Raw genomic sequence first — 27,568 nt, forward strand, 5'->3', positions numbered from 1 at the left:
GTCCTCCTCACCCACAGAAAGTTGTTGAGACAGTTGGCGGAAGTCCCCAGCCTCTTCCCCCGGACCCCGGGAACTTTCGAATGGTTGGGCATCAGTGACGATAAACTCCTCTGGTGGGAGAGGAACCGCTGCTGCCCAATCTAAGCAGGGGCCCGAGAACAGTTCCTGGGAGTGCTCCCGCTCCTGAGCAGGTGTTATTGTAGTGGAGTGAGGAGGCTGGGAGGAAGGAGGAACAGCAGACAGAGGATTCGGATTGGCAGCAGTGGACGGCGCAGAACTGCGGGTAGACGATAGGTTGCTCGAAGCACTTTCTGCCATCCAGGACAGGACCTGCTCACACTGCTCATTTTCTAATAACCGTCTCCCGCGTGGACCCATTAATTGGGCGATGAATGTGGGGACGCCAGAAACGTGCCTCTCTCCTAATCGCGCAGCAGTCGGCTGCGACACACCTGGATCAGGAGCTTGGCCTGTGCCCACACCCTGACTTGGCCCTCCGCGTCCTCGGCCGCGTCCACGTCCTCTAGGCCTACCCCTACCCCTTAGCATGCTGTATTACCAGTGATTTGATTTCACAGGCAGGAAATAAATTGGCGCAAGACTGCAGGCCAAATATAATTTTTTACCTTTTTTGAAAACGAAAGGCCCCACTGCCTCTAGTGAATGAATAATCTAAGTTTAATAACTGTGCTGTTTTCCTGCTAATGTGTCACAGAACGTGAGGGTAGCAGAGTTATTAACTGTGGCAGAGCAGGTATTTTATTTCCCAATTAAGGAAAGCAAATGGCGAAGCCAGGAGTAAAACGTAGCTGGGTGCGTATGATTTTTAAAGGTGTCACACGCAGCCGACACGTGTCCACCGCCCTTAGGACGGACAGAGGCCGGACAAATAGAATTATTTTCCGTTTTTTGGCACCAAAAGGCAGCACTGCGTATATTCTATGAACATGAGAAGTTTAATAACTGTGCTGTGTCCCTGCTAATGTGTCACAGAATGTGAGGGTAGCAGAGTTATTAACTGTGGCAGAGCAGGTATTTTATTTCCCAATTAAGGAAAGCAAATGGCGAAGCCAGAAGTAAAACGTAGCTGGGTGCGTATGATTTTTAAAGGTGTCACACGCAGCCGACACGTGTCCACCGCCCTTAGGACGGACAGAGGCCGGACAAATAGAATTATTTTCCGTTTTTTGGCACCAAAAGGCAGCACTGCGTATATTCTATGAACATGAGAAGTTTAATAACTGTGCTGTGTCCCTGCTAATGTGTCACAGAACGTGAGGGTAGCAGAGTTATTAACTGTGGCAGAGCAGGTATTTTTTTTCCCAATTAAGGAAAGCAAATGGCGAAGCCAGGAGTAAAACGTAGCTGGGTGCGTATGATTTTTAAAGGTGTCACACGCAGCCGACACGTGTCCACCGCCCTTAGGACGGACAGAGGCAGGACAAATAGAATTATTTTCACTTGTTTTACAAGCAAAAGGCAGCACTGCGTATATTCAATGAATAATAACTGTGTTGTGGCCCTGCCTATACAATTCTTTCCCTGCAGTATCAATGGAGGGTGCAATGCTCTGCAGAAGCGATTTTGAGAAGCAAAAAAAAATGCAGCACAGCTAACAGCAGCCTGGACAGTACTGCACACGGATAAATATGGCCCTAGAAAGGACCGTTGAGGTTCTTGAAGGCTACACTCACTCCTAACACTCTCCCTGCCTATGCAGCACTTCTGTCCCTAATGCCAGGTGCAACGGTCTGCAGAGGCGATTTTGAGAAGAAAAAAAATTGCCACTGCTAACAGCAGCCAACATACAGCTATCAGTGGCCCTAATAAGGACCTTTGGGGGGTCTTGAAGCCTACACTAACTACCAATTCTTTCCCTACAGCAGCTCCGGTACAAACAGCACTGTCCCTCATCTAACTCACACCGCATCTGAGGCGAACCGCGGGAGGGGCCGACTTTTATGTTCGGGTGACACCTGATCTTCCCAGCCACTCACAGCAGGGGGGTGGTATAGGGCTTGAACGTCACAGGGGGAAGTTGTAATGCCTTCCCTGTCTTTCAATTGGCCAGAAAAGCGCGCTAACGTCTCAGGGAAGGAAGTGAAAATAACCAGAACACCGCATGGTGTTCGTTACGAATAACGAACATCCCGAACACCCTAATATTCGCACGAATATCAAGCTCGGAAGAACACGTTCGCTCATCTCTATTCCTAACCCATTTCTGCCATAATTAACAATGAAGCTTTGTGTGCCGTATTATATTTTTTCAGTTTATAAAGACCAAGTGTTTAAAGATCCTTGTATGTTTTCTTGCACTGGTTACATGGAGCTGTGCAGTCCCATCACTTGGGTATATAGTTGGCAATACATTCTATTGCTCTTTCTTGCATTGTATATTGGAAATTAGAACAAATTAATTAGAGAAAAACCTCCTGGGATCTCTTATAGGACTCTTTCCCACGAGCGTATTTCGCACACACCAGTTTCACAATCATCCAATATACGCTGTGCTCTGATGCATTGGAATCCAATGCATCAGATCACATGGCCATATTCCCGTGAAGTAAAAGCGTCCAGCTGGCCAATATAGCGCCGGGCATTTTTATGTCTGGCCCAAAAGATAGTCCTGGAACTATCTTTTGAGCTGGAATACGCCTGCAGCTTCATCGGCTCCCATGGGAGCCAACGACACCGGCCGGAGAAGGGAGGTGGGAGGAGTTTAGCAGCGTGACTGCTAAACTCCCTCCCTCTTCTCTCCTCCCGCTGATTCCAATGGGAGGAGGCGGAGCTAAGCACCACCTGTCCTGCCTCCTCCCATTGCTGGCTGCTGACAAGGGCTGGGATGGGGATGGAGCTAAGCTCCTGCCCCTTGTCCACAGCCAGCAATAGGAGGAGGTGAAATGGGGCAGCACTTAGCTCCACCCCGTTCCATTGGAATCAGTTGGAGGGGAGGAGAGAAGAGGTGAGCCGGCGAGGGGGAGGGAAGGGGAAGGCTCAACGGCATGGCAGCCTCAGTGTGTATGCACCGGGGCCCATGCCGTGTGAACGGGAGCACAAACATTAGATTTTTGTGCCCATTCACAAGTTTTATGCCCCAGTTTGTAGCGTATATTGGCCGGCCGTGAAAACGGCGGCCGATATTTGGTCGTGGGAAAGAGCCCTAAGTTATTTATTATGGAAAATCAGTAACTAATCTGTTAAGCAATTACATAGATCATTTCATGCTTAGTGTCCAATAACAATTGTGCCTCAGATTTGGTGTTAAAATTGATTACGCAGTTATATCTGCCCTGTGTTGGCAAGGTATGAACCACGTCTTTGCTTCATTGTCTGCAGAGCGCGATAAACCTGTGTGAGGTTGCAGTAAGGGTCATCTAACATTGCCGTTCCCTACTGCTGGCTAGTTTGTGCCCAGATGCATTTTGCGTTTACCTTGGTGGTCACTTGTTCCATGCTGGCATTTCCCCTCTACCAGTACTATATCGTCTTTTTTTTCTGATGATATAAGTGTTCTTTTCTAGCTATGAACAGTTTAGTCTCAGAGGAGAAGGAAGCAGCTTTTGGAAACAAAACACAACTGTTATTAGAGACAATGTAACGCTCACGGAGCTCTCTGTATTATAATAGATTTTCTAGCATTTTTATTTTGCACATATTTGCTTGTTAACCCTGTCATTCCTGGCTGTATGGAGATTTACCTGAGAGAAGCGTTAATATTTTTTTTCTAAACTATAGTCTATTGCGGTAATTTAGGGCTTATTCACACGGGTGTATATCGGCCAGGTTTTCATGCCTGGCCGATGTACGCTGCCCCTCTGATGCATTGGCTTACAACACATCAGTGCACTGGGGTGTATTTCTGCGGAATTAAAGTGCTGTCACACCGGCGGTGGCAGCTGGATAGATTTCTATGGGAGTCTATACTAGCTGTCGAGGAATGAATGTGGGAGGGAGTTTAGCAGCGTGACTACTAAACTCCCTCCCCTTCTCTTCTCCTCTCTGCCCCTTGCCGCTGTTTGCAATGGGAGGGGGCATGGTGGGGGCAGAGCTAAGCCATTGCTGGCTGCAGACAAGGGGCGGGAGCTTAGCTCCTCCCCATCCCGCCCCCACCCAATGCAAATGGATGGAGTTGGTGAGCCAGCGAGGGGGAGAGAACAGGTGAATGTCTCCTCAGGCCCCATGGCATTACGGCCTTGGCATATATGCGCTGGGCCCTTTGCCATTCAGGGTTTTTACGGCGCTGGCAAGCGCACGAAAAATGCTTACGGCCATGTAAATAGGCCCTTATATTGATGGGATTTATAACAGCATGAAGCAACAAATTTTCCACATTTTCTACTCCCTTTCTTTATTTTACCAGTGCAGATTCCCTGTTTAAAGAATCTGTTTTGTAATTTTTGGCCTTCTTTTCTACCTTGTGATCTGAACTTGTTCTGTTCTTGCAGTGCCAATAAAGAATAGGTCATTTGAAACTAAAAAAGAAACTGTTTAAACTTGGTATTAACTGAATAGGCTGATCCAGAGAATAATGTTACCAAATAATTTGCTTTGAACACTGAACGCCGTAAAAATTAAATCCAATAAACAAATGTCAGATTTCCCCCCCCCCCAAACCAACTAAAAGCAAAATAAGGCTGGGTTCACACAGGGCGGATTTGCCGTGGAAATTCCGCGCAGAATTTCGCCGCAGCAAATCCACCTGCGGCCGCTAATCTCGGGATTAGCCAGCCATGTGGACAAGATTTCTCAGAAATCTCGTCCACAGGGGACGGCTAATCCGCTGCGGTAAGTCAGGCTGGAACCGTGGCTGAGGCGACCGCAGCTGCGGCTTCAGAAGATGCAGCATGTCTATTTATCTCTTCTTTCCGCCGCGGCCGCGCTCTCCTCTATGGGAGCGCCGACCGCAGCGGAAGAGCAAGCGGCCGGGCCGCTTCAAAGGCGCCGCGAGTCTTTCTGCGGCGGTTCTCCCGGCGGAAATCTCGCGTTTTTTGCTGCGGCCAAACAGCGGGATTTCCGGTGGGAATACGCCCAGTGTGAACCCAGCCTAATAGTTATACAATGTATTATATGTACTCAAAAATGATGCCATTAAAATATACAACTTGTCCCGCAAAGAACCCTCATATGGCTATGTTGACAGAAACATTTAAAAGTTATGGCTCTGGGAATGCAACAATGAATAAAACAGAAAAATTACTTGGCCACTAAGGCTCAAACAGGCGTGGTCACTAAGGGGTTAACGATCCTTCATGGCCTGGCAAATACAAGGACAGGATCTGATGTAAAGCAATTCCCATTGTGTTTATAGAAAGACCTTGTTTGAACTCAAATGTTAAATAAAATGTTCTTTGTGTATTCCATCCTCTAGAGGGCAATATTGAGTAATAAAGCTGGATCCTTACTAGTGTGGGTGGATACAATTAATGCAGGGAACAGTTCAAAATTACTTCTGTCTGTGAGGCCAGGCTTAGTACAGCTCTGCTTCCTCCTGAAGACTCTGGACTGCGAGGTAAAGGAAAAATCTCCCCTGCTGTTTTCTACTATCCATGAAATGGGGGTCATTTGTTATGAAATATTATCACCCTTGACTGATATGCAATAGATAAAAGTGTGTATATTGAGATCCTAATACCCCAGTGGAGGTTTTCTGTAGTCCTAATGCTGCTTTCAGTCATATTACCAGTGTTTTTGCAACAGGAAAATGCATGAAAGACTATTGCTGGGCACAACAGATTCATGATGTAATCTATATAATAATTGTTTGTTTATTTTTAGTGTGTGTGTATGTATGTGTGTGTATATATATATATATATATATATATATATATATATATATATGTGTGTGTGTATATACATACATACTGATTTCACAGCAGAGGTTGGCTACAGCTGATAATTATCTACACACATATGCTGTCTGTTCATGGAATTGGCAGTGCACACACTGTATCAGGATTTAAAGAGACAGATATACCAATCAGGAAAGTTTGGCTTATAAAGTTTCTAAGCAGGCAGTAGCACTAAAACCACCTATAAAGTTATCAGCTCACTATCTATCATATTTCGGATAACCTTGTACTGATTACATTTTGGATTCCTAATGCTCATTAGTAACATTTTTGCTACATTGTTGCCTGTGTTCTACTTTTCAATGGCAGCCAAATGTTGCAGAGCAGTGATTGCTTTTTACTTAAGGTCGCACTCACACATTTTTCCATTCACAAAGTGTCATTGATAACTGTGTTTTTTGTTTTGTTTTTTTTAAAAAACAGACTGGGCATATTCATTTTATGGATTTCTTTCAGTTTTCCTGCTTGACATCAATAGCAAAAGTTATAGAATTGATAAACAGTTGTTTTAATCGATTCCAGCTGCAGGCAGTTTTGGCCTCGCTGTGAGATCCATCCTCAGCAAACTCTGATCTTTTTCTTTAAAAAAAATGAAAATAAAGATACAAATGAAACATATATTTTCAAAAAATGAGTTAAGATCATTAATAAAAGTACAACTAATTTTACACAAATACTTATATGCTTATATTAAAAGTTTATCAGTTAGGCTAACTTCACACTGGCTAGGATAATATGGGGCTGTGAATTATGGCCCCATATTGCGCTCCCCACTATGTGAATTCCCTATGGATGTGAGCCGTTTTCATGTCAAAACAGCCTTGCATCACTTCAGGGAAGAGGCAATCCTACGGTGTAGCTGTCTGCGGAGGATTGCAGAGTTTCTCCCCTTGTTTTCAATGGGAGACCTCGCATTGAGTGCACCTAGTACGATGGTACAATGGAAAATAATGGACGCGGCGATGCGAGAGTATGCAGCAAGATAGAACATGTGGCAATTTGTTTCCCACATCGCATCGCGGTGCCATGCAGGAAAACATCACTCATGTGTATTACCCCATTCAAAAGAATGGTGTTTATATTTGTGCGTCTCACAAACCAGAAATCTTGTGTAATTTTGACGCTCGTGTGAAGGCAGCCATAGCCGTAAAAGAAAAATAGCCAGAGAACCCTATCACAAAGTTATTGGAGGCACAGCATGACTGTTACGGGTGAATGTGAATACAAGTTTAGATGTTTGACATTTCACAAATTTATTTAAACTTACCTGTCCCCTGTGGGACTCCAGTCCTCCTCTGGTGCATGCGCCACTAGCCGACTGATTCCAGTTATACTGCATTCCGTGGGGCTCTAGTGTAGAAGCTGGGAATGCAGAGGTGAAGCACCAAAGATGTCTGTCCTGTAAACTCTGCCGATTTTGGTGAAGTCACCATTTCAGGATTTTGGGCCCCACTTTTAATTCTATCAAGGACTACAACCAGGGTAAAACCATTCCTGATGCATAACCACTTTATAGCTCCCAAGTGTCCTTTGTCAGGATTTGTGGCCCCATTTTTTTAAATTTTGCCCAGCGTCATACTTTTGCCTAAATCTGGCCCGATGCATAAAAATTAGTTTTATAGCTTCCAAGTATCCTTTGTCAGGACTTTCTCTACTTAATAGTTAATTGTCAGTGAACCACCACATGGGATCCCCGGCGACCACCTCCTCACCCAGTTGTCAATGCAGCGGGCCAAATGTGTGTCATAGGAGATAGAAACATAGGTAGCCTCGTTGGCTTCACTTCTATTGAAAACAAGTAGTACTGGCATCATAATAGCTGCTTTAGTTACTATTAATTTTAAAGCGTGTGAAGGCAGCTAGGCCATTTCCGATTCTGTCTCCTATGATGCACATCTGGCGTGCTGCACTGATAGTTGGGCTGGGTGATCGCCAAAAATCCCATGCTATAGGTTCTTGATGATTAAATATTGATGACCTATCCTGAGGACGTATCTCTGACAGCAGATAACTTGTGTGGAACAACCCGTTTATGGCCCCCTGCACACAGGTGGAAATTCTATGGCGGGAATTCCTGCAGAATTTCTGCCCGTGCCTGCTGCCATAGGATTGCATTAGATAATGCAATCCTATGCAGACAGCCGCAATTTGACCGCGTGAAAACAAATCGTGGCATGTCCTAATTCTGTGCGAGCCTCGCAGAGGCCCGCACAAACACGTCACTAGTGACGAGCCGGCTTGGCTCTGCGCAAGTGCCATCTGGGCAGCAGCTGACACATAGCAGAGCAGGGAGATGCTGACAGCAGGTAAGCTGCAGTGGTCACTGCAGGGGCACGGCTCGCATCCTGCTGCGAGAATTCTCACAGTGGGATCTGACCCGGCCGTTTGCAGGAGGCCTATGGGTATATTCTCATGTGCTGGTTTTGTCATTTTTTTTGCAGTGATTTGCCTTGTATAGAAGCACCACCGGTTTAACACCTGCAGGTGTATTGTTGAAATTTTGCAAAAGGGCGTTATTTTATTATGTCTTTAACAGTTTTGCAAAAATTGAAAACTAAAAACATGACAAAACAGCAACTATATCATGACCTCCACTGGTCAGCTATTCTCTGGGCTAGCATGTTCTTGCACTGAGCTGATTTCTGCAGGAAGCAGACAGCTCTGTTCTCACTGCAGTGGCTAAGCTTGGTATTGCATGCATTCAGGTGAATGGGAGCTTTGCCTGTAAAACCAAGGATGGCCACTGCAGTGAGAACAGAACTGCTTCCCACAGAAAACAGCTCAGTGGCAGTGACAAACACTATGCCTAGATGTCAAAGGCAATGTATTACTTGGATTCCCACAAAGGGTGGATTGCTGAACGCTGCATACAGTTTATACCAGCATATAGGAATTGTAGTTAATTGGTGCATCTAAAACTTATGCTTTATTTTGTAAACCTACAACAGTATATGCATCAAACCGCCTGCCTTCTGTAGGCCCCTTAACCTTTTGTATACCTTGATTAATGAATAACCCGTTCTCTCTGAGTCTAAGCTAAACCCAACACTAGACAGCAGACTTATACTTACTGCACTGAAATCAATCATTGTATTAATTGGATTTAACAGGTTCTGCTGAATTAACAGATATTGTGGATTATAGGACAATCACATAAAAACTACTTAAAACTAACTTGTGCAGGTACAAGAACCTTCACAAAGAAAGCCCAAAATAAAATGTCTCTGCTTCATCTGTTTTCTAGTTCTATGACATTGCAGTTCTGAGCTGAAAAACTATGCTAAATTATCAGAGTTTCTGGATTATTAGATGTCTGTTTTAAAGCGACCCTCTAGTTTTGGGACAAGACTCTGCTCTGGTATCTGAGTGGGGTCTATTAGATCCTCTTCTCTGCTCTCCTTCCAATTCACCAGTTCCAGGTCCTGTTTTTGCCTGTCCAAGATGGCTGACACAATCTTCAGGCTGCTTAATTCCCATAGTGCCTTGGCAGTTTTGGACTACTAATGCATCATTACCTTCTTTCTGATTGGCAAGAGCTGCTCATGTGATCATCACTGGCCAATCAGAGCAGTGCACAGTGTGCAATAAGTAGCTAGAAAATTGCTGAAGCCATCTTGGTGCACACATAGCCTAAAAGTGTCATATTGGAAGGACCACAAAAAAGAACAATTGTAGGTAATATACCCCCTGCCCCTTCTGTATCCGGAAACAAGAGGGTCGCTTTAGAGGAAATTCACTCTATACACTCTGAAGTGTCAACTTCTCTTTCTGAGCCCCAATCCTATGTTGTAGCAGTTAAAATATGGAGATTTTGGCCTGAATTTTTGGCCCACGGATGGTAATGAGGTCTTCAAACATGATAAAAGTGTACGTAACTCCTGTGCCGCTTGGTGAGCATGTAGGTTAAATCATCCAAAGTAAATTAATTTAGAGAGAAGGCCATAGGGACCAATGGGCACAAATAAGAAATCCCCAGAAGGTGTCTGGGGGGTGTCTGAAAGATTTATTCCAAAAACAGTTCAATAGATGCAGAAAGCAAGAAACACATGGATTGTGTTCTGCAACGCGTTTCGGAGGATGTTGATTACATTCGTTATCAAGCACCAAACTGTGTAACGATAGACATATTTATACTTAGAACAAAAAGGGGATGTGGGAGTAATGGTGTGTGTTAATTAGCGCATGGTTGACTGACGAAATAAACATGGCCACCTAGGTGGGTAGCCACATCACCAGGGTGGGGAGGGAGAGAGTGCCGTATAGAAGTAACATGGCAACAAACTAGAAGATAGTGGCCGACACCAGTGATTGTGACATGTTTTGGCCAAAAAGACATGCCACCATCAAGGGTCATGTGACATCTGGCCAGAAGAAGATGACCACCGCCATCCGTTTTCGTGATCAGCGGATCAAGAGCCCGGCCTATTCCTATGACGTTCTCCCTGTACTCCTGAAGCTATACAGGGATGTGGTTCTTGTAGCAACAAATAGATTGTAGGCGCACTTAGATCAGCGGTGTAGTGGCTTGTCATTCAGACTGGTTCTTCAGTCCAGGTGAGTCCACTTTTTATCGTGGATGAAGTAGAATTGGTGAGGACACAATCTATCCTTGTAGCGTGGCCTTATCCATTTACGGTAATCGCGTTTTATATTTGCATGGGGCCGAGATCCAGTGTTTTAGATGCATTGCTACACAGAGAATGAACTGTGTATAGGGAAATAGCTGGAGTGTGCCGTGACGCATAACAGTACAAGGTGCTTCTGCTCCAAAATACACGTCAAAACAGCATGTCCTTGTCTTGACTTGTCTTTTTTCCCCTGACGCATATTTAAAAGGTGACATCACTTGTTTTTCGTTTTACTCTGTTTTTTTTCTTTGCCATAGAAATCAAAGGGATTTCAAAATATGCATCAAATGCAAAAAAGTGTTTTGTGTGCAGATTTTTTTCAGTCCTGTCAAGTGCACCATGTATCTGCACCCTTAGGGCTTCTTTTCACTGCCGAGGTAATCACACGTTTTCAGTGCGATGCCAAAGTGCGAGCTCTCGCAAGAACATCCCACACATGTTGTTCTATAACAACCTTTCCACTAGCAATGTTTAGGCCTCGTTCACACAGGTGACACGGCATCACTGCAAGAAAATCGCAGCGGTATCGCATCGCTGGTCCGTGCGATATTGCTGCTATTTCTTGCGGTGATACCGCAACTTTGTAGCACCACATGCAAGAATTTTTGGGGGAGGCTTGAAATATTCAAGCCGTCCCCGAAAATACACCGTAGCTGAAGGAAAAAAAAACACATACATCACCTGTCCCACGCTGTCAGCCTGGCCGCATTTTCTCCCCGGGTCCCCGACACAGATCATCATCATCTTTTCTGGCCGGGAATTCAAAAATCCCCGCCTCCTGTAGCGCTGGCTGTGATTGGCTGACGCTTAGCCAATTTCAGCCAGCGCTCGATGAATGGCAGTGATTGAACCAATCACAGCCATTCACTGAGTGCTGGCTGTGATTGGCTGAACCTTAGCCAATCACAGTCAGTGCTTCCAGAAGGCGGGGATTTTTGAATCCCCGGCCAGAAGAGGAAAAGATCACTGCCGGGGAGAAGATGCAGCCAGGCTGACAGCGCGGCACAGGTGATGTATGTGTGTTTTTTGTGATTTCTGCAGCCAGGGCTTACATTTTAGCTTTCACATTGCATTTTTGTGCGATGCAACAGGGAGGAAGGCTCCATAGAGAAACATGGGCTACAAAACCTCACAAGCCGGGTGCATATAGCGGGACCCGTGAGGTTTTTGTGTCGTTTCAATGCATGCTACAAAACATCGCATGTGTGAAGTAACTAATAGGAAAGCATGGGCTTCTCTACATGCGATTTGTAGCATTGTAGCAACGCTACAAAATAGCGCGACTTTGTCGCCCATGTGAACGAGGCCTTAAGGATAAGCTGCGATGCGAGGATTAAAAATCCCAGCAGGAGGATTGTTTCAGCGTTTTGCATTTTTCTGTCGTTTTTTTGAGGGGGGAGGGGGGGGGGTGTTTAGCCCTTAAATTCCATATGTAAAAGCTTTTCTGCCGGCCTGAAAAGTTATTCTTGGAAAAATGATCCTACTTATTCCAAATGGACTGAATAGAAGACAAAACAAAAAACGTTGTTTGAAACTTGGGACTTTATTTTCAATTTTCCCTTTTCCAAAGCCACTTGGTCCTTAGAGAATTGTTGGGTGATGAACACTAACTTTTCAAACAACTTATGCCTATAAGGCAGCCAGTGTGAGAACTACCAAAACTATTATTTACTTTATGTACCTAAACTGGTGTTTCGTTGCTAAAAAAGGACTCTAAGACTGGTTACACATGGCCGAGATTTTCATGTGAAATGCAGAAATCTCTTTTTTAATGTCATGCACATAAGCATTTATTTATTTATTTTTAACTGCATCAACAAGGCCGTCACGTCGCATCAACCAATTTTTTTAATGAGCCAGCAGCAGCATCGCACGACATACTAGCTGCACGCATTACGATGCGAGGTCTCCACATTGATAACAATGGGAGACACTCCGAGGATTGCTACTTCCCCAAAGTGATGCAAGGTGGCTTTGATGCAAAAATGCCTCCCACCCATAGGAAAATTTTACGTTGCGAGTGCCAGTGCGACTGCACGCTGTGCGACACAATGTGTGATGCTGGCAGCCACGGCGGAGGATCACTGAGTGTCTACCACTGTTTTAAATAGGAAAGCCTTGCATCGCACTGTCTGCACCGAGCTCGCGGCGCGATGCTGCTGCCGGCCCATTAAAAACAAAAATGGGGTTCATATTCGTGCCTCTCGCAACACACAAATCGCCCCTCACCTAAGGCTAATTTCACATAAGCAAGCGCAATATTTCACTCGCCAACGTGCGATTTCATGCGACTCTGAGGTGTTTTTATCTCAAAACCGCCTCACAACACTTCAGGGAAATGGTGATCCTCCGCCATGGCTGTCAGCCATAATAAGACGTGCTGCAATTTGTTTTCCGAATTGCGATGCAGAAAAACAAATTGCTCAGGTGTATGACCTCGTTCAAAAGAATGGGGTTCATATTGTGGGTCTCGCAACGCACAAATCTTGCGGGATTTTCTCGGCCATGTGAAAATGGCCTTCGGCTGCCTTCACACACAGCGTGATCCCTGCGGACATCCCACAGTAGTTGCGCTGTAAATTCCAGTGGCCAAATCTGCAGCTCTGCTGTGGGATTGAACCCGTATATTTGAAGGGTCGAGTTCTGCAGCCTAAATAGGCATGCGGATTTGGAGTCCACTGCATTTTTCAGCAATGCTGCAGACTTATTGCAGGAAATTTACACCGCATGCAAAGCAGATTGTTTTTTTAAATCCCCTCCAGGTGGCTTGTACTGTACTGCAGAGATTCCGCCAGTGGAAACCACAGCAGTTCTGACCCATGTGAAGGCGGCCTACAAATACTACTCCCCTTCTTCCTAGTTTTCTGCCCACTGCCTGCCTTCATTTGAATGACGGGACACATGGAGACATTAGATCCAGGGAGATTGCTGAGTCCACGTTCTCATTGGAATGTACAGTAAACTACATGCAGCAAAAACTCCGATGAACCAGTGGCCACAGATTCTGCCCTTGGCACTGCTCTTTCTTTGTGCAAAATCTCCCAGTGATTGGCCGCTGTGAGTGGTCAGTATTTCGGTTGCATATGGTTACCACATTTTCTTAGGGTAGATTGGGAACACTAGTGGCACTCGTGTAATACCGCCCTAAGGTGACAGCTCTTGTCTTACATGGATAGTTATGCTTACACTAGTAATAGTTTGTGGTTTACCACTAAATGCTGGTAAAACATGAGCAATAGCCGCAGCTGAGCAATTGTACCCTAAGGGCCAAGTCGCACGGCTGTGCTTTTGGGCCATGCGCTGTCTGTATAATCTATGGACGGCTCACAGCCTTGAAAACTGTACAGATGAGCTGTTTTTCACCTAGACTGCTGGGCCGTGTAAACAAAACTGCTGTATGCTCTCTTCTGTCTTCATGGATGAGATTAGGACATGTGATGTGCAGCGGCCATGCAGACCAGACGGCACATTGACTGATATCTGTTGTACCCAAGTTTCTCCACTGCAACCTGCCATACGGCTGTGTGAATCCAGTGCTGGATAACTTTTTTTTCCTTCAATAAATGGGCCAACAGTTTTGGGGTGCTTTTACACACTGGCTTTTGTGGCAGTTTTTGTGTGCAGGCTTTTGAGCCAAAGCCAGAAGTAGATTTAAAGGAAATTGAAAATTTAAAGTTAGGACGTCTACTTCCTGATGGATCTGGTTTTGGCTCAAAAATTGCTAATACTGGTGTTCACTTAAAACTCACAATCTTGGGCATAGCTATAGGGGTGGCAGAGGTTGCACAGTCACCCGGGCCTTGATGCCAGAGGGTCTGCCTGATAGATAAGACAACACCAGTATTATAAATGGTCTATGTCCAGGTAAGCAGTCTTGTCATAGATTCTGCATTTAGGTCCAGGAGCTTCAAGTTGTGTTGTGTCTTACAGCATCGTACCTGCTTTGAAATATTGGCATTAAGGCCACTTCCCATATAGGCGTTTTGTTTGTTTTTTTAAGCGTTCAGCAGATGTTTGAAATGGCCGCTAAAAATTCTGTACTGATCCTCCATTGATTTCAATGGGGCTTTTCGGTGTCATAGGAGAGGACCCCTTTAAAATATAACCTTTATTAAATACAATTTAAAAATTTTAGATATGTTTTTTTAGGACCAGAAGCAAAGGTCAAACAAACATGTATCAAGTGAGGCTGGTGCAAGAAAATTGCATCACCCATGTGCATATACACTAGCGGTAGGCTATGTACTATCTTGAGCACCTACAATAAAGGTGCTGACAATAGCCTACAGAACTCTCCCCCTGTACCTATGTAATAATGACTACGGTTCCAGTGTGAACTTGTTTCTGGCAACGTAAAAGAGGTGATCAATATATATGTCTCCACCTCTCTAAAAGTGCAATATCATGAGTAACCACCCTGCCGGGTAAAAAACGGCAGTGTGGGAGGATATTACTACGCAATCTTATGGAGAGATTGCACGACTCATCATAGGTGTGAGGTGTTGCAATGCTTAAATAGGTCCAGTAGATAACTCCCTTTGTTTAGGAATATTCCCCTGTGCGACAACCTGCCACACAGATCCAATCCCCTACCCAGGACACAGGCACGAACACCTCCCAGCCTGCACCCACACCCTCCACTCTATCCAGCATTGTCTCTCAGCGCAGTGTTCAGCTGTCGCTAACACAAGCGTTGGAGCGAAAGCGGAAATACGCCACCACCCACCTGCGTGCACATTGCCAAATTAATCAGCCTGGAGATGCTGCCGTACAGGCTTGTGGAAACTGAGGTATTCAAAAACATGATGGCGGCGGCGGTCCCACGCTACTCAGTCCCCAGTCGCCAATATTTTTCCAGTGTGCCGTCCCCGTCCTTCACAAGCACGTCTCCTGCAACATAAATCGTGCCCTCACCAACGCAGTTACTGGGAGGGTCCACTTAACCACGAACACGTGGACAAGTACTGGCGGGCAGGGCCACCATATCTCCCTGAAGGCACATTGGGTGAACTTGGTGGAGGCTGGGACTGCTCACGCCCTACCCACACCCAGAATAGCGGGTCCGACCTTGGTGATGGTATCTGCTGCATTTTATGCCACCTCCTCCAACCCCCCTCCCTTCCTCTGCCACCTCTACCTCTCCATTAAGAAGTGTGAGCCAGCAGTCGGTAGCGCACGGCAGCACAGCTGTGAGCAAGCATCAGCAAGCCGTGCTTAAACTAATCAGCTTGGGTGACAAGATGCACACGGCCCCTGAGCTGTTGCAGGGTCTGACAGAGCAGATCGACCTCTGGCTTTCACCGCTGAGCCTCCAACCGGGCATGGTCGTGTGTGACAACGGCCGTAACCTGGTGGCGGCTCTGCAGCTTGGCAGCCTCACACACGTGCCATGCCTGGCCCACATCTTCAATCTGGTGGTTTAGCGGTTTCTGAAAAACTACCCCCGCTTGTCTGACCTGCTCGGCAAGGTGCACCGCGTCTGCGCACATTTCCGCAAGTCCACCACAGACGCTGCCACCCTGCTACGATTACTGAGGGTGTGAGCCAAGGTTGAGGTCCTTGGCAGGGTGAAACTGCCTTGTTTGGGCGCTCCGATTTCTTTATGTGTAATACTTTCCTTTGGTTCCAGGGGCTCGCCTATGCTGTGGGTGCACAAAGACTTCTCATTGCGTTGTTTTACCTGTCTGGCACAAATACACTGACTGGCAGAAGTGTGGGCCGAGGCCAAGGCCCTTAGCAGGGTGAAACTCTGCATGTTTGGGCACTCTGATTTCCTCATGTGTAATACCATGTTTGAGTTCCTTGGGTTCGCCTATGCTGTGGGTGCACAAAGACTTCCCATCGCAGTGTTTTACCTGTCTGGCACAAATACACTGACTGACTTGGGCAGAAATGTGGGCCGAGGCCAAGGTCCTTGGCGGGGTGAAACTCTGCCATGTTTGGGCACTCTGATTTCTTCCTGTGTAATACCATCTTTGTGCACCGATGGCATAGGCGAGCCCAAGGAACTCAAAGACCTCACCTTGCAGCGTTTAGCTATCTGACACATACACAGAATGAATTGTGTGGGGACACATGGATTCCCCATTGCTATGTCACCTGCGGCACCTTGGGTCACACAAGGTGTTTGCTGGGACTGAGCCTGACCCTGGGCCCGCTCACGTGCTTCCCACACAGAGTATTACTGCATTGTGGAGATGTGTAGAAGTGCTGGCACCTGAGTCCCCTTTATACCCATGTTTGCGGCTCCTGACAACTTTGTGACGGAGGTGGCATGGGATTGGAATGATGATCGTACGTCACTTTATCATCAATTCTCAACAGCATTGTGGGCTATCGCCCACACTTTCAAAGAGGGACGCTGCCTGGCCCCGCCAACCCTCTGCAGTGTGTGCCTCCAGTTCCTCCTCATCCAGTACGCACTTATAAATAGACATGAGGGTGCTGTGGCTATGAAGTGAGCGTGTGGCATGAGGCCAGCTGAACGCTGTGCAGGGAAAATTTTGGGTGCGCTGTGGACGCAGGGTCTCCTGTAACCCAGGAGAAGAGGCAGCGGTGTCACTCGCAGGCAGTGATTGTCCTTGGTTGCAGGTAGTGTGGTGCTTAGCTAAGATGTGCCAGTGCATGTGCCTTGCTAATGAGGGTTTGTCCAAAGTAAATTGTTAGGGGATAATGCCAGACTCTTGCCCCCATTTTGGCTTAATAGTGGGACCTGGGAGCCTCAGATGCAGCCCTGCATGCTGCCCCTGCCCTTCCCTATCCGTTTCTGTGTTGTTTCCATGACTTTCTGATGTTTTCTGGTGTTTGACAAGTCATCACCTATGCGGAGCATCGGTCCCATACAAAAATGCTCGAGTCGCCCATTGACTTCAATGGGGTTCATTACTCGAAATGAGCTCTCGAGCATTACGAAAAGTTCGACTCGAGCAACGAGCACCCGAGCATTTTGGTGCTCACTCATCTCTAGTCAGCACCTTTATTGTAGGTGCTCAAGATAGTACATAGCCTGCATCAGCCTCACTTGATACATGTTTGTTTGTCCTTTGCTACTGGTCCTAAAAAAACATATTTAAAGTTTTTAAATTGTATTTAATAAAGGTTATATTTTAAAGGGGTCCTCTCCCGTGATACATTACACAACCCGTTGGGACTTCCTCCGCCCCGTGACTTTAAAAGGGCCTTGCGGACTAGCATTTTAGCGCGGCATCTCTAAAATGCGCTAAATGAAGCGCTGTTCTATTTTAGGTGTTGCAGCGCTTTTTATTGCACCACACCACCCATTGTGATGATGGGGCGCATTAAAAACACTGTCAAACGTGTTTAAAAATGCTGTTCTGTTTCTTTTATGGTAGAAACTTCAGCCCTTTCCCAGTTGCGTGATATTGTGAGGCGATTAGCCTGACAACTATTTTCTTTTCTCTTGTAAGAAAACACATTTTATGTTTAAAATATTTATGTCTCAGTACAGACATTGTATTCTAATGCAACAAAAATGGCAATTTTCTTTTTTTTCCTTTATTATAAAACCCAATAAAAATGATAGAAAAGGGGGGGGGGCGCTATTCTAAAACGCTGTAAAGCACCGCACTTAAAACCGCCTGTGTGAGACTGGCCTAAGATAGTGGGGTTTTTTTCAGTTTTACCAGGCCTTAGTAATGTGATATTACCATTCACTGGTAGAAACTCGCTGTAGACGCTTGCTATTGCTTAAAGGGGTTGTCCCGCGCCGAACCAGGTTTTGGTTGTTTTTTTTTGCATAGGCCCCCCGTTCAGTGCAGGACAAACCCAAGGGATGTGTTGAAATGTAAAAAAAAATTTTTACTTACCCGAATCCCCTCTCTGCAACTTCTTCCTTCTTTTACTCCCAGATGGCCGCGGGTCTTCTCCCATGGTGCACCGTGGGCTCTGTGCGGTCCATTGCCGATTCCAGCCTCCTGATTGGCTGGAATCGGCACATGTGACGGGGCGGAGCTACGCGATGATGCGTAGAAGGGGGCGGAGCCAGAACGCCGCTCGTGCCCGGACCGACCAGAAGGGAGAAGACCCTTCTGCGCAAGCGCGTCTAATCCGGCGATTAGACGCTGAAATTAGACGGCACCATGGAGACGGGGACGCCAGCGCAGGGAAGGTGAGTATATAACTTCTTTATGGCCGCCTGCACACGGGCAGAAATCCCGCGGCGGGATTTCCCACAGGATTTCCGCCGCTCAAAGCCTGCATAGGAGTGCATTACAATACGCACTCCTATGCAGACGGCCGCGGTTTGGCCGCGCGAAATGTAGCGCGGCAAACAAAGCGTGGCATGTCCTATTTTTGTGCGGGGCTCGCAGAGCCTCGCACAGATACGTCACTCACCCGGCCGCCGACTCCGGTCTGCGCATGAAAGAGCCGGGGCCGCCGGGCACGGGTGAGTACGCGCTCGTCTCTGCAGGCGCTTGGGTCGGGTCCCGCGGCGAGAATTCATGCACGATGTATATTACAAAGTGCATGTATATGGCCATACAGAAGTGTTTAACTTAACTTCTCATCGCGGGACAACCCCTTTAATATGGAACTGGTCTCTGGAATGTTTACTAAGTGTTACAAATTGATAGTGTTACTTTGTATTGTGATTCTTGGCATGGAGTGCAGCATGGAAGATCTGAGTTTGTCATACAGTATCTGCCCCGTCAGAGTTTCAGATATACAGATCTGGTTCCTAAGTGCTTCCTAGATCTGACTTTACAATACTTTCCTTGTGAGGAGTCTCAGATTGAGCGACTACCAAGCCTGTTTTTGCTGGCATAGTCTACTCCAAAAATAAGACGCAGCGATCTTTTATTGTGTTTTTTTTTTTTTCACAAACAGGTCAAACTATTTTCTAAAAATAAATTAGAAGAAACATTGAGATGGGTCCAATGGGATGTTCTAAGGATATCTCACAACTTTACTATGTGAAACACTGAATGTACAATGTCTGCAGTTGCAGAGATGACCTTGCTTGAAAGGACAATGGATCATTGTATGTTCTGGCTGCACCACAATCGTGCATAAAAAATACTTCCTATGTGTACAAAGAAGATCAGATATATAACAATGAGATTTTAATGGCCAAATATTGAGCAAAGGATTATGGGACATATTTATTAGAACTTGTACGCCATCATTTGTAACTTTTGCCCTTTTACACTGGTCTCCATCCACATGCTGGTTGATAACTCTGCTATAGGTTTATTCTGTCTAGTTTATGCCATGTGATTGGCTATCATAATAACATAAGTTTGTAGAATAAACCGCTACCATTTAGGCTAGTATCACACGGGTGGGGGGGATATCGGGCGGAAATTTACGATCCGATCACAATTTTTTTCAATATGTGAAAGCGCCTTTGATACCAAGGTGTTTTCATGTGAAAACTGCCTCAAATCACTACAGGGAATCTCTTCTTCCCTTTGTTTTCAATAGGGGCGGCAGCAGCGCCAACTGCATGGAGGAACTGTGACAGTAGCAGTTGGGGATTCTTTTATCACCGCGGGAATTCCATTCAGCCCTGCCGCATCTGAAGGAATTACCCCACTGCTTCTGAAGGGATTCCCCATGGGGATGAAGGAATCCTCTGCTGCTGCTGCTGTCACAGAGGATCGCAGAGTTCTGCCATTGCTTTCATTGACAACAATGGGCGATATCGCAAGAAGATCACATCACAGTGCCATGTGGGAAAGCATCGCTCATGTGTATCAACCCATTCAAATGAATGGGGTTCATATTTGTGCATCTCACAATGCACTAATCTCACACGATATAATCGCCTGTGTGAAACCGGCCTATGACACAGCATTTTTTTGTTTATTTTTCATCTCTGCATTTTGAAAGCAAACTTTTTTTTTTTCTTAGTTTTCCATCAACTTATGCGAGTTTGCTTGTTGTGAAATGAGTTGTACTGTTTAACGGCACCATTTTGGTGTATATATTAATAAATTGAACTTTTTATTTACAATAATTTTGAATAAATTGTAATGTAGTTTTTGTATGTTTCACTACTTTTGCACAGTACAAGATTTATTTATTTTTTACTCTCTGCATTGATACATTCCAAGACCCATAACATTTATATTTGTCCAGTTTTCTTGCAGGATGACTTGTAGTTTTCATTTATATAATTTTGGGATACGTATGGTTTTTTTAAAGGGAATCTGTCAGCTCCAACATGCTGCCAACCTGCAGGCATGATGTTATAGAACAGGAGGAGCTGAGCAGATTGATATATAGTTTTATGGGAAAAGATTCAGTAGAACTTGTAGTTTATCCATATAAATCTTTGCTAACTCTGAGCTGGATAGTCCAATGGGCGGAGTTATCAGTGATTGACAGCTGTGTATGGCATATTGGAGGAGCTGTCAATCACTAATAGCTCTGCCCATTGGACTGCTCAGCTCAGAATAGGCAGAGATCTAAATGAATAAAACATATAGTGTATTTGAACAGCGTGTTCCAGCTGACAGATTCACTTTAATACTGTTGGACAAATTAAGACACAACACATGACATTGTGCTGATTTTCAGTTTGGGGTATATAGTGTATTCAGCCATCTCTAGTTTATTTAAACAGGTATACTGTAATTCATAAAATGAAGGTCTTATCTATGGTAACTGCTGGAACTAGGTAGTAATAACGAGAGGGAAAACTCAGAAGTAAAGACTTTTAAAAATGAGTGGAGCTATTTTTAAGTAATGAGGGATCGTAATCAATCAAACTCTCGGACTACCTTTCTTTGTAAAAGATCTCACAAAACAAGGAAACAACTGTTTCCTCCCCAAATTCTTGTTCTAAGCACTGTGTAGTTGGTATAATCTAAATCAACAACGATAGTATTTTATTTTTTTTGTAATGATTAGATGCCAACGAGAAAAGGCCTGTTTCCATTTTTTTTTAAACAGAGAAGAAAAACTATCACCAACCTTCACATGTTGTATATATTGTCACTTAAACTCAAAGGTTCAGAGTCTAAGGGCCCTTCAATGCAGAATGATTTATCATCCAAACGGGCCACCAATTAGAGTTCACGCGGGCAGCCTGTTTATACAGGGACATAAATCATTCGCTCGCTAAATTGTTCAGTTGTTTAAATGCACTTTGCCAGCGAATGAGAACAACTAATTATTCGGTTTATATTACCGATCATTCAGAGAATGAGCCAACCATGATTTTCATGTTTGCATGAAATGAACGATAAGTGAATGAATTATCATTCATCATTTTATCATTGGCTGTTTTCACAGAACAATTATTGTTCTAGGGAAAAAAACGCTGAATCGTTTGAATTTGAAGATAATCGGTCTGTGTCAACACCTCGAAGGTGCTTTTACACGGGCCGATAATCCTTCAGATTCTCACTATACAGAGTTATTGTTTTTTTTTTAGTTGATCAGAGTAAACGGCCAACGATCAAACAATGATTGATAATTCGTTCACTGATTGTTCATTTCATATACATAGTTATTAGGTTGCCCCTCAGCTGTCTTTTTTTCTAAAGTGAATGACCCCAATGTTGATAACTTCTCTGGGTATTGTAGCCTTCCCATTCCATGTATTACTTTAAATAAAGCAGAAAATGGTTACTCATTGGCAAAGGGTTGCCTTCTCCGATCTGCGGTGGTCCAATTTCAATACTATACAGCAAATTTGAAGCCTTTTCTTCTCATGCACCTTTAACAGTGACCATCCTTCTTCGAAGCCCTATACGCTCCCAGTCTAAGTCCTGTATTACAGCCCTCAACTTGGGAAATCGGTGACATTTCCAATATATCACACTGGTGCGCTTGAGGTTTAGAATTTTTATGTGCTCTCATTAAAGTAATTTAGATGGAAGCATAAGTAAGTTGCTATTTAATAGATTTCTGGATGTTCCAAATAACACGGCTGGGAGAGAAGAGTACACACAAACGGGAAGCATGGTGTACAGCCCAACCCAAGATGGGTGGTAATCGCCTCCTCTTTATTGTGTAGCGTGGGAGAGCATTTTAAAGCATAATTTAACTCCACACTTGACAAGAATTGGGTGTAGCTAACCAATCAGGATGTAAAAATAACAGCTAGGAGATAAGGGAAACATATGAAGCATGCATTAAAATGTATTAAAACGAAGGATGGGCAAATTTGGACAAAAGACACATTTCAACTAATTTACTCTATTGTTCATGCTTGCCTAACTCAAGGCCATTTTCTCATAGGGAGCACATTGTGCTGGCTAAGCAATACATGAACAGCATGTGATTAACCCTTAAGTATGCCACAAAGCCTGGCAATTATTGACCCTTCAGTTACTATTTCAACGTGTCCACTGTAATGAAGATGACTCAAACATGGAGATTAGGACCTCCTTGTAGCCATCTTGTGTACCCTACAATTACTGCCTGATCATTTAGCAGAGTAGCAGTACATCATAATCCAATCTTCATCCTTTATGTACATGGGTAACTGTATTAATATATATGAAACAATCAGACGTGAGAATATATCAATATCATGACTTTAGCAATTATCGCCATACCTGTAATAAGTAATGACCGTAAATGAAAGTAATCCGATGTGCCATACAATCAGTGTCCCACTCATTTTGAGGTAGATGGTCCCACTCTAGAGCCATATTACAGGACCTGTATATTGCTGTGCTGTCACATAGTAGCGTAGAATTTTATAGCGGTAGGTGGTTCTCTCTGGAGATTCCAAATATTGATTTATCTGGTTACTGCATGGTTACTTAGACCGGGCTCACACGAGCATATTAGTACAGTGTATTACGTGTGCTTAATCTGCCATAGGAATACGTGCACATGATAAATTGCAGCATTTTCTATCTTGCCGCGTATTCTGTGCATACATGCCAAGATAGTACATGGCAATGGACAGAAAGCAGCCGGCACGTAATCTCATTGCCGAACGTGAATATCTCACTGTCTGCATACTGGCAGAATACCCTCATGTGAGCCCAGAATTGCTCTATTTGTAGCACTATATAGTACACCATAAGGGGGGCATCAATAGAGGGTACTGCAGGGGCACCATTCAACCTAAAGCTGGCCCTGGTTGTACCTACCAGCCTATTGTGTCTTCTCAATACAACAGGCGGTTAAATTGCTTTTAGATGGAACAATTATTCAAAAAGATCGTTTAAACAAGGAAAAATGAAAGTTGTTCAGTCTAAACGCAAGCCAATGACTAAACGACTAACGAGAGTCGTGCACTTTTCGTTTGTTCAGCGGGGACGTCACTCTCTTGTTCTCTCATTCGCACTATAAATTGGGTCATCTTTAAGGGCCCTCCCCATACACTAATATGTTTATATGTGATGTTTTATAAGCTGTTAGTAATGATGTCCTTCTACAATCATGTATTTCTTTTGTTCCAGGATTAAATCATGCCGAACTACAAGCTGACCTATTTTAATTTCAGAGGTAGAGCGGAGATTATTCGTTACCTGTTTGCCTATACAAACACTAAATACGAAGACGTAAGACTTGATTATGAAAAAGACTGGCCGGCACAGAAAGACAGTAAGTTATTTTGTTACACATCGTTAATACATCCACAGTTATATTCAGAGTCTGATGAATAAATGAAATAGCATGGCACCCGCATGCTGTGCATTGTGCATGCAGTGTTTTCCATTGAAGTCAATGGGAAACACTTGTGATCCTTTCACTTTTGTGAAAATTTGCATCACTGTAAGAAAGCTCATGCATATTTGTGCGAACATGAGCACAGTGTTTTTGTGGAGCAAACTGAGGGGTTTTTTTTGCAGGCACATCGGTGTAATTCACTGTACTTTTTGTGTACGGAGGTTGTGTGCAACTTGCGCATCTAAAAAAATGCACACCGTTTCTCCCTTGCCATAATTAGTCTTGAGTTATTTGGTATTATCTATTTGTATTAGACACACTGCATGAGAGCAGTGAGGGGTAGCATTTTTTCCAGCCATGGCTACAAGATGTTTGCTTTTCGTGTAAGAGGACTTATTATCACAGCGGACGCATAACAGGGGCAGCGAGATAACTATAGTGAATTACCCAGTGAAGTGGATCCCAATCTCCCCATTGCACGAGCGATGCTCGGCGTCATACACGTGCTGCAGTACATATGGCTTGTGCATCCCTAGAATAAACTGGGTAGTTTATTTAACAAATTACAAAGTTTATTATTCTATATACGCACAGAATGGCTGAGGTGACCTCTAGGCAGGCCGGCCAGTATCCTCCATTCCCAGGCCCCTTTCTCGAGTTCACCACAGGCCCATCCTGCCAGTTGCAGTGCCGCTGTCTGCTGGCTTACGGGTGCGTATTCCTGGCTCACAGAGCTAACAGGACTGGACAGGTGACTACTACTGAGTAATTTAAAACAGAAAAAAATCAGATTTCTCTTACAGTAATACCTTGGGTTAAGAGTTCCTCAGCTTACAAACTTTTTGACTTGAGAGCAGGCTCTCTAAAATTTTTGCTCTGATTTTAAGAGCAAAAGCTTGGGTTACAAGCTTTGCTCTCAATGGGGCCGCCACTGCTGCCGGTGGCCCCATTGAAAGCCGTGGCCTGCCAGCAACCCCTGCAGTGACTTTTTTTGGGGGGGAAAGGACTTCAAATATAAGCCCTTCCCTGAAAATCTCCCCTAGCTGTAGTAAAAAATATATATACTCGCCTGTCAGCCGCTGCCGGGGTTCAGGCGTGTCTAGCCGCCGCTTGTTCTCCCTGTAGCTGCAGCTAGATGTGCCTGAGCCTCAGCTGACAGGTGAGTATTAGAGATGAGCGAGCACCAAAATGCTCGGGTGCTCGTTACTCGAGACGAATTTTTCGCGATGCTCGAGGGTTTGTTTCGAGTAACGAACCCCATTGAAGTCAATGGGCGACTCGAGCATTTTTGTATATCGCCGATGCTCGCTAAGGTTTTCATTTGTGAAAATCGGGGCAATTCAAGAAAGTGATGGGAACGACACAGAAACGGATAGGGCAGGCGAGGGGCTACATGTTGGGCTGCATCTCAAGTTCCCAAGTCCCACTATTAAGCCACAATAGCGGCAAGAGTGCCCCCCCCCTCCCAACAATTTTTACATCTGAAAAGCCCTCATTAGCAATGCATACCTTAGCTAAGCACCACACTACCTCCAACAAAGCACAATCACTGCCTGCATGACACTCCGCTGCCACTTCTCCTGGGTTACATGCTGCCAAATCCCCCCCCCCCCCCCACGACCGTGTCCACAGCGCACACCAAACTGTCCCTGCCCAGCCTTCAGCTGCCCTCATGCCACGCCACCCTCATGTCTATTTATAAGTGCGTCTGCCACAGGAAAAGCAGGCACACACTGCAGAGGGTTGGCACGGCTAGGCAGCGACCCTCTTTAAAAGGGGCGGGGCGATAGCCCACAATGCTGTACAGAAGCAATGAGAAATCCAATCCTGTGCCACCTCCATCTGGAGCTGCACACGTGGGCATAGCAATAGGGAACCTATGTGCCACACACTATTCATTCTGTCAAGGTGTCTGCATGCCCCAGTCAGACCGCGGTTTTTTATATATACTCACAGGCAGGTACAACTCCGCAATGGGAATTCCGTGTGCACCCACAGCATGGGTGGCTCCCTGGAACCCACCGGCGGTACATAAAAATATCCCATTGCAGTGCCCATCACAGCTGATGTAATGTCGTGCTTAATGCAGGTGGGCTTCGGCCCACACTGCATGCCCCAGTCAGACTGGGGTTCTTTAGAAGTGGAAACAGATGCATTTACAACTCCCTGTGGACCCACAGCATGGGTGGCTCCCTGGAACCCACCGGCGGTACATAAATATATCCCATTGCAGTGCCCAACACAGCTGATGTAACGTCAGCTGTAATGCAGGTGGGCTAAAAATTAATTTGATTACACTGTAGGCGAGGGCCCCCAAAAATTGGTGTATCAACAGTACTAATGTACCTCTGAAAAATTGCCCATGCCCAACCAAGAGGGCAGGTGAAACCCATTAATCGCTTTGGTTAATGTGGCTTAATTGGTAACTAGGCCAGGAGGCAGCCCAGTTAAAATAAAAATTGGTTGAGGTGAAAGTTTCAACGCTTTAATGAGCATTGAAACGTATAAAAATTGTTTACAAAAATTATATAACTGAGCCTTGTGGGCCTAAGAAAAATTGCCCGTTCGGCGTGATTACGTGAGGTTTCAGGAGGAGAAGCAGGAGGAGGAGGAGGAATATTATACACAGATAGATGAAGCAAAAAGGTCCCCGTTTTGGATGGTGATAGAGAACAATGCTTCCATCCGCAGGTGCAGCCTACGTATTGCTTAGGTATCGCTGCTGTCCGCTGGTGGAGAAGAGAAGTCTGGGGAAATCCAGGCTTTGTTCATCTTGATGTGTAAGCCTGTCGGCACTGTCGGTTGACAGGTGGGTACGCTTATCCGTGATGATTCCCCCAGCCACACTAAACACACTCTCTGACAAGACGCTAGCCGCAGGACAAGCAAGCACCTCCAGGGCATACAGCGCGAGTTCAGGCCACTTGTCCAGCTTCAAGACCCAGTAGTTGTAGGGGGCAGAGGCGTCACCGAGGACGGTCGTGCAATCAGCTACGTACTCCCTCACCATCCTTTTACAGTGCTCCCGCCAACTCAGCCTTAACTGGGGACCGGTGACACAGTCTTGCTGGGGAGCCATAAAGCTGTCAAAGGCCTTAGAGAGTGTTCCCCTGCCTGCGCTGTACATGCTGCCTGATCTCTGCGCCTCCCCTGCTACCTGGGCCGCGGAAATGCGCCTTCGGCCACTAGCGCTGTCGGATGGGAAGTTTACCATCAGTTTGTCCACCAGCGCCCTGTGGTATAGCATCATTCTCGAACCCCTTTCCTCTTCGGGAATGAGAGTGGAAAGGCTCTCCTTATACCGTGGGTCGAGCAGTGTGTACACCCAGTAATCCGTAGTGGCCAGAATGCGTGTAACGCGAGGGTCACGAGAAAGGCATCCTAACATGAAGTCAGCCATGTGTGCCAGGGTACCTGTACGCAACACATGGCTGTCCTCACTAGGAAGATCACTTTTAGGATCCTCCTCCTCCTCCGGCCATACACGCT

At 45.4% G+C, this 27,568-nt stretch overlaps 1 protein-coding gene across 1 annotated transcript in view; it reads left to right on the forward strand.

Annotated features, from left to right (window-relative positions):
- Positions 1–5,419: 5,419 nt before the first annotated feature.
- LOC136572973 (hematopoietic prostaglandin D synthase-like) overlaps positions 5,420–27,568 on the forward strand; it is a 71,042-nt gene continuing 48,893 nt past the window's right edge. The window contains exons 1-2 of the mRNA XM_066574032.1: positions 5,420–5,512; positions 23,869–24,013. Of these exons, the coding sequence (XP_066430129.1) occupies positions 23,878–24,013 (136 nt within the window). The 5' untranslated portion in view covers positions 5,420–5,512; positions 23,869–23,877. The remainder of the gene's footprint in view (positions 5,513–23,868; positions 24,014–27,568) is intronic.

Source organism: Eleutherodactylus coqui, chromosome 7, assembly GCF_035609145.1.
Source record: "Eleutherodactylus coqui strain aEleCoq1 chromosome 7, aEleCoq1.hap1, whole genome shotgun sequence".
NCBI lineage: Eukaryota > Metazoa > Chordata > Amphibia > Anura > Eleutherodactylidae > Eleutherodactylus > Eleutherodactylus coqui.